Genomic DNA, 8540 nt, shown 5'->3' with positions numbered 1-8540 from the left:
ACCCCCCCCCCCCCCCCCCCCATCAAACAGTTACCTGGTCAATTGGCCATCAATACCTGACCTAAACCCATCTCCTCGCATATATTATCTTGGTAAATCTCTCCAATTGGAGTTATTACCAAAAAAAAAAAAACTCTCCAATTGGAGGTGGTGGAAAACTCCATTAGAAAAAATCAACACCTTAAACTTATACTGTGACCTGAAAAGCCGAGTACGCATCCCACCTCTTATTCCAGGACATCCGATATGAGATCCTCCAGAGACCCGTTTGGTTTGAGATAAGGGACACCAAGACCGAAACAAGGTGGTGGGTCCTGCCCACCAGATGGCTTGATGCATTAGGCGACACACAAACCCAGGTTCTTTTGTCTGGCTCTCTCTCAAAAGAGAACAATTAATGGAAAGAAAAAGGCCAAGCAATCATAATGATGGCCTTTATATTGACATGTGGCCTAACTCTTTGCTGTAAGAATTTATGTACACTAATGAACCAGCTATAGGGAACAATAAGGTTAATACAGATTTATAAATTTATTGTGTTATCTTTTCTTTGGTAAATAAATTTATTGTAGCCTTCTATGCTCTTAATTATAGTTTTTATATATATATATATATATATATATATTTTTTATATATCTTTTCCATATAGAAAAGCATACAACATATGAGATGTTAAAGACGTACGACGTATAAAATGCTATAGATTATATTTGTCTTGTTGAAGCCAATAGTTCAAACTTAAGAGATGCTTTTATCTCGCATACACAGATTTTATTTTACAGCGACATAGAGAGTTGGTACCAAGCCTAGGCAACTTCATTGTCCATCATTTTTTTTGTGAGAGCAGGGAGAGAGACTTGTCTGTGTTATACTCGTCAAGATCTAATTAAATTCTGGGGATTTTAACATTCAATACTAAAATCCAGAACTTTTTAGTTTTAAGTAGAAAAGGTGTGATATTTCTGGGATAAGATCCAGCTCACTTTACTTGTCAACCATCTTATTTAGAAAAGGTTCTTTTGCAAAGTGGCAAAGTATTCCTCATTACATATATTTAATTGATTTGCAAGGTCAGTCCAAGCTAAGATGTTATCAATGCTGCTAATTCTTTACATAAGATCGGGATATACTTGGAAAGACCAAGAAATTTCTTGAAGGAAGGAAGCACAAGATTTAAAAATGACAAAATGTTCTTTCCACATTATTTAGAAATAAACAAGGAAAAAGAAATTATATTGTCACGTAATATGTGCTTATATTTTACCTTTTTTTCTCTCTAGTCTTGAAACTTTCTTGTATTTTTTTTTTTTTTTGCAAATATAATTCCACCTATTAAGATTGCAAGACCTTTCAAACAATCATCGAGAGAAAGAAAACCATCTCATTTGGAGCAATGCATTGTTGCGTGGGCAGGCTCTTGGTGCAGGCTATCAGTTAAAAGAGGGATAAAAATAAAAGTACATAAGCATCAGCTTTATAACTTTGTGAAAAAAATTGTAAGATATCTATGTCTTTGCTTTTTAAAGTTGATTGAGCCCATCATTTAGAATGAAACGGAAACAAAAGATCATTAAGTAAAAAAGAAGAAAAAGAAAAAGTAATACTTTAATTTAGAGCCCCCAGAAAAGGGAACATAACAAGTGCCCAGCTTCTTGTCATGGACCACCACAGCATGCTCTCATCCAAGATATGGGTTATCTTTTTTTGGTAAATCAAGAAGGGGGTTAGCTAAGAGCAACTCATTAGTGGGCGTTAGTAGTGGTTCGGCACAACAAAGGATCAAGGGCCGTTGATTTTTTCTTGCAATCATATTTGTCTGATATGAAGATTTGGATTTAAATTTCACATACAATGTTCCGTACTAATATTTCAGTCAAGTCAAGCAAGTAGTAATGAGCTTGATTAGCTTCACTTTCTAATCCTAATCTTAGAACTTGTACGTTATATTCCTTGGTTGGACACTTGAGAACAATTTAACTAGGCTTCATGATTTACTTTGTTCAGGTTAATGGTTTAAATTGACAAGATTCTAGAAATTTTTTGGTAATTGATGCTAAGATTTTTTTTTTTTTTTACTGTACATAAAATACATTACACCATATTCTCTCTTTTAAGAGCTAGTAAATGATTTAATGTTGTTTGCTCTTTTCTTTATTCAAGGATAAAACATAATTTCATGGTCTTCGAAAAAATCTTAAATTTCATAATTGCTGGCGATTCCACATTTGGACACATGTCCTTTCCATAGGCCCATCCTTTCCTTTCATTTACAATACTCTCTATTAGGGATGCAAAGAATCAAGTTGCCTGTAAGCTATTTGAGCTTGCGCTCAAGCTTAACTCGAGTAGCAAAATACGCAATTCGAAGCCTCACAAGCTTATTCAAGTTTATATAAATGTTCCATAATATTATTTTTATTTATAATATATGTATATTATGAATAGATTAAGATTTGAATTTGAGCTTGAGTATGGTTTTATTGATATTCGAGTTGAGTGGCCGATCTCAAATATTGTCTTTTTTTGATTAAGTCGAGCTTGAGCCTCTAACTAGCTGACTCAATTTTGGCTCGATTGTACCTCTAATCTCCATCTTCGCTCTTTTAGCTTGCAACCCAATCTCATTGCCACTAGGCCAAACTAGTTTTAGAATTCAAAAAATTCCCAAAATAGAATATAAAATAGAACCAAACTATTGATATTTTTAAGTCAAATCGACTTGATCTCAAGTATTGTCTTTTTTTGATTGAGTGAGCTTGAGCCTCTAGCTATCTGACTTAACTCGGCTCAAGTACACCTTTGCTCTCCATCTCCACTCTTTTAGCTTCCAACTCAATCTCATTGCCACCAGGCCAAAATAGTGTTAGAATTCAAAAAAAAAAAAAAATCTGAAATAAGATACAAACTAGAATCAAACTTTTGATTTTTTCGAGTCAAATTAAGTCGATCTCAACTATTATCTTTTTTTGATTGAATCGAGCTTGAGCCTCTAGACATTTGACTCAGCTGGACCGGTTGCATCCCTACTCTTCATCTCCTCTCTTTTGGCTTCCGGTCTGATCTCATCATCAATAGGCCAAATTAGTTTTAGAATTAAAAAGAAAAATCCAAAATAGGATATAAAAGAGAATCAAACTTTGGATCTTTTATAAGGCTAATATCTCACCTCCCACTCAACCACTAATATTGAAGTTCACTAATGATCATTATTTACACATTTTGTTATGTGTTACTAAATGAACTTATTTGCCCAAGTTGTATTATTTTATTATTAAACTTTTTCCTCCTTGATAGAACATAAGAAAAAAACAAATTTATAATTTTTGGATGCATGGTGCAAACTTTTACTATTTAAATATTAAAAATCGATAACTTTTATATATTTTTCTATCATATAATATTTTCATAGGCTATTTATAAAAGTTTATAGAATTCACCACTATTTTACACTAATGCTGTAATTGAAATGTAGAGTAGAAGATCCATATAGTTTAATGTAGTTACATTTTTTAAATATTATATACCTCTAAATATATTTCTTTAACTTGGTTTAACAGACGGTGCCAATGACCAAACCAAATTTTGAAATTAATTTTATTTAAATATTTTTCAAAATTTAAAATATCAATCTTTATTTGTACTTTGTTCAAATATACAAAAAAATTGTTTGCCTATCTAAATGTACCTCATTTAGGTTAATTCTGAATCCAATGGAGCAAACAATTTATAGCATCATTTATTTGCAATTCATATAGATTTTTTAAGCAAGTTATGAATAAGTGCAATAAAATAGTCCAAGATATGCTCGGATCGTATGCAAACTTTCGTCATATCAACCGTTGGATCGCATTATGCATAGATTTTAAATTACTTCACGCATTGAAATAAGGTGGATCAGACTTTTGTGCTAAAGGTGTATAAAATCCGAATATTTTTGGATAGTAGGATAACAGCAGATTTTTTTTTTTTTTTAACAGTTTAGAGTACGGATAACACCTCTACGATGCTACTCCATGTTCCTTCATATTTTATTTCATTCCAGACATTTTCTCACCGTGGTCGCTGATGAGGTCTGATCACCAAGCAGCACTTGTTTTACCTGCTTGGTCTCGCTGCGCCGGTGACGGGAAAGCGGCAAAGCAACGGCTTTCTGCTCTCTGGTTTCCACGTCAAATCTGGGGACTCCTTGGTATTTCAACCACCCTAGGTTAATTATTATTATTTTTCTTCTTTACATCTCTTTCGTAATTTATTAACAAAATTAAGTGTGCCTCACGTACCATGTTTGAACCCTTCGACGCTTTGAGCCGACGAAAAATAATATTTTAACCATCATAATTATATTTTTTATTTCTTATTTGACGTTTCCTGTAGGAAGAGGTCCATTTTCTTACGAGGGATATTCTTATCCAAAATTAACACACATACTTTGTCGTCGCCGTCGCTGGTTCGCCAGCTCCGATGTCTTTTTTGGATTAAGACAGCTACGCTTGCGTCACAGCCGTCCATCTTTCTTCCACTACTAAAACGTTTCCGTAGTCTCTATTAGCCATCATTTTTTGCACCAAGAACTGATTGGATAAGAATAAAATGGAGCCATACTGAAGCAGCAGAGAGAAAAAAACTAAAAAAAAAAAATCTTCATTTACAAATTTTACCCAAGAAAGTATTAATATCTCAAAAGATGTTTCTTACAATATATTACGTATATATTTAAAAGCATGGCATCCTAATCCTAATTTAGGCATTAAATCTTAAAAATTCATATTGGAAATAGAATTTGACAATATGAAAGCATACAATAATTATTGTATGACAAATATGAATATGCGGCTAAAATTTGATATTATCCCTAATATAATTTTATTAAAAAAAATGCTTACCATAATTTTTACTCATGAATTCGCTAGCTCATTTGATGCTAGGTAGAGATATTGTTGGTTGCACTTTATGCTGCATCGTGTCCAATGTAGATCAAACAGTTATAAACGAGAATATTTAGAAGAAATATTCAACTATTTTCTGGAATGATCATTAATTCATAATTAATTGAGACTAGCTAGGATGCATGTCTTTGGGTGTCGTTGCATGCAATGCCTTGAGGTGAATCTTACTAATTATTGCTTTCATTGGTTGTAAACTATGAAAATAGATCTCTCTCTCTCTCTCTTTATATATATATATATATATATATATATAAAAGATTTACAAACTTAAATTGTCATATATATTGAGAAGTTGAATGTCCTCCCATTTCCTTTTATGACATTCAAACTTCGTTTACAACAAGTCTATATGTTTAATATTATCCTACATTTAATTCATATATAAAGCACATTGCAATCTTTCAAAACCAATCTCATCTTTTCTTTGATAATCAAGAATCATAATTTTCTTGTATTCATCTACTCCGACTTGATTACTACTCTGTTTGTTTCTCTGGTGTAGATGTTCATTAACCTATTATTTTATCTTTTCTTTGATAGTCAAGAATCATAATTTCTTGTATTCATCTACGATTGATTACTCTGTCTGTATCTTTCTGATAGTCAAGAATCATAATTTTCTTGTATTCATCTACTACGAATTGATTACTACTCTGTCTGCTTCTCTGGTGCAGATATTCATTAACCTATTATTTCAATATTATGTTTACCATGCATTATTTTCTAACCTCATCACTCCACGAAGCAAGAGCAAATTTATATTTGCCAAACCCTACTAAAGTTCTTGAAACACTCCTCAAGTAAGACTTATAGTTAATTGATTTATCTAGTGTCTCTACGGTGGAAAATTCATATATCTAATGGTGTATGCTACTCAAAGTTTGTAAGACCGCCCTTAAAAGGGAGGATGGTGATCAATTTTGTCCACCTAGGATATTATTATCCAAAATTAATACAAAAACTTTGTCGTCGCTGTTGCTAGTGTCATGTCCAGGTTAAGATAGCTATGCCTGCATCACAGCCGTTCATTTGACTTTTCTAATGCATGGGATAATGTCAAGGAGTCCAATTTGGATCAAACGGCGGGCATCATCGTTACTATTCAGTGGATGGTAGACAATCGCGTCGTGTCAGTTAGACAATCGGGCCCATCAATTAGGGCAAAAAGAACAGCCGTCTTCTTAGATAGGGAAAAATTTAATATTTATCTCACAAGTGGACATCATTAACCACTGATTTGATATCATAAACAACTTAGCTAGAGAGATTTGAACAGCAAACAAAATCGAACTAAACCCACTAACAAAAGCACCTAAAGCTATCCTTCTGTCTCGTCTTCCTCCCATCCTTTTATATTTATTTACATTTTTCTCGATTACAAGTAGGCAGTAGCTACCAATCAACACCACCAAGCGGTAAGATGCACCACGGAACATCACATTATCGAGCATGCGTTGGGGTTCTCGTCGCTGAAGAGCTGCGGTGCGTGCACCATCTCTATGCGGTAACCGTACGGCCCGTAGTAGTCCATCTTATTCACCTCCGGCACCGCAGCCGCCGCCACCGGTGTCGCTGCGGCCTTCTCTCCGTCGTCCTTCTTACCTCCATCCTTCTTCTCCCCACCTCCTCCGTCGCCCTTCTCCTTCTTCTCGCCTCCGCCGCCCTTCTCCTTCTTCTCCCCACCGCCGCCACCGCCGTCCTTCTTTGGCTGGACGATCTCCACGCTCCTCTTGAGCTTCTCTTTGAGGATCACCGGGAGGTTCTTCACGTCCATCGTGCCCTTAACGGTTACCAGATCCTTCGGCGTATCGACGCTAACGTCCTCCACCCCTGGGCATGGATGTAATAACGCGAAATCATTAGTCGTAAGTCGTTTTCCCGGTGTAAACCCGTAAGCTCTCAGACGTTTCTCTGCTGTCAGATGCGGAATTGTACCCATCTGACGGTCCAACTGCCAAACCTATTACTATTAACACCGTTTTATTTATTTTCCAGTCCTTCAAGGGAAATTAAAATAGGGGATTTAATTCAATATCAGAAAAATAAATGAAATCAATTACCTTTAATTTTGAGGATAGTTTTCCGGATTCTCTGAATGCAGCCCTCGCAGTGGAGACGAATCTTGAGCATCACGGTGGAGGGCGCAGGCTATTAATTTCCAAAAATAGAAATCGGTAAGCAAGAACTCAATTTGTTGGTACCATGGGGTGAATAATGATAATAGTAATATTAAGCGATTCAAGAACCAACCGCTTTGGGTTTCTTGTCGTTTGGTTTCTTGGCATCGCCGCCGGCGGGCTTCTTGGCGTCGCCGCCGGCGTCCTTCTTGGGGGGGTTCGCAGGGGAGATGATGTCGACTTTCTTGCGGGTTTTGGCCTCCACCCGCTCTTTGAGCTTCCAGGGATCCGCTTTCCCCAGAACCGTCAACTTGTTGGTCGCGACGTCCGCCTTCACGCCTTCCACCCCTGTCCCCAAATCCCCAGATTCCCAAAATATAAGTCGCCGGTGAGGGAATTATTCCGTACAAAACCCTAGGCAAAAAGAACAATTTTGGGAAAAAAAGAAAGATAAAAATCTGCTAACGTGCGCCGGTAGTAAGGATTACGAGATTCAGGAGCTTTCCGTCCTCTCTTTTTTTAATTGGCTCAGGGAATCGAGACACGATATCCAAAAGAAATCTGATTCGGATCGAGAGAAAGAGGGAGATTTGACCTTCTAAGCCTTTGACCGAGCGTTTGATCTTGTGAGCGCAACCCTCGCAATGCATATCGACCTTCAACACCACAGCGGCCGGACCCTCCTCTTTCTTTCCTCCTCCGCCACCGCCTCCTTCCTTCTTCTTCTTCTCGTCTCCTGCTCCCTTCTTCTCCCCATCACCCTTTTTCGGCTTCTCGTCTCCTTTCTCTTCCTTCTGAAACCAAGAGCATCACCAAAAGAGGAAAATTATTTATCAAAACAAAGCCATCCAGGATTACTATAAAAAGATACCGAGTTAACTAAGAGAAGACACCCCTACCTCACCCATATCTCACAGGCTCTCCCTCTCCTCTGCGTGTGTGTGTGGATTTGAAGAGGCGAAATACCCGAGGGGTGAGGTATAAATAGCGGAGGTAGGATGAGCCTTGTTGAGAGGAAGGGTATGAACGCTACTTCGGGTTCGGATTTTAAAGGCTGTTGCGGTGCATCCATTCAACGCATCATGGCATCCATGGGCATCCATGCATGCATGTGCGACGTGGGGCCCGCGGGGAAGGCAGGGGTCCCAAGCCCGTGGCGTTATCATTAGGATTTAGGAATCGAAGCCGGCCCCCCGCAGCGGGGGAAGCCCTTGAAAGATTCTTGGTGGGAGGGGTACTGTGGTAAAAAAGAGGTCGGAGGGCCGGGAAGTGACCCTCACGTGAGTGCCACGTGAAAGAAACTTCTTGACGCCTTCCCCGCTTCAGGGGGAAGCAGTTGGTGATCATGGTTAAGAGATTCCTTCATTATCATCATTCCTTTGTCATTATGTCAGGCTCGGACCAAATTGCAGCAAGAATGATCCAAACTTGCCCCAAATGTGACCTAAACCCAATTGTGTTCTAACTAAGTTGAGCT

The 8540-nt window shown here is 37.4% G+C and overlaps 1 protein-coding gene across 1 annotated transcript; it reads right to left on the bottom strand.

Annotated features, from left to right (window-relative positions):
• Nucleotides 1-6168: 6168 nt before the first annotated feature.
• Nucleotides 6169-8094, bottom strand: LOC105061140 (heavy metal-associated isoprenylated plant protein 3-like). The gene is made up of 5 exons (XM_073246070.1): nucleotides 7963-8094; nucleotides 7659-7857; nucleotides 7197-7411; nucleotides 7007-7094; nucleotides 6169-6776 (listed from the first exon to the last, which is right to left on the bottom strand). The coding sequence occupies exons 1-5, from the start codon at nucleotides 7969-7971 to the stop codon at nucleotides 6382-6384; spliced, it is 906 nt and encodes a 301-aa protein (XP_073102171.1). The 5' UTR covers nucleotides 7972-8094; the 3' UTR covers nucleotides 6169-6381.
• Between the last annotated feature and the right edge of the window lie 446 nt (nucleotides 8095-8540).

This window comes from Elaeis guineensis, chromosome 11 (assembly GCF_000442705.2).
Source record: "Elaeis guineensis isolate ETL-2024a chromosome 11, EG11, whole genome shotgun sequence".
Classification (NCBI taxonomy): domain Eukaryota; kingdom Viridiplantae; phylum Streptophyta; class Magnoliopsida; order Arecales; family Arecaceae; genus Elaeis; species Elaeis guineensis.
Note: the sequence above shows the minus strand (reverse complement) of the source record. Positions and strands in the feature narration are given on the sequence as shown.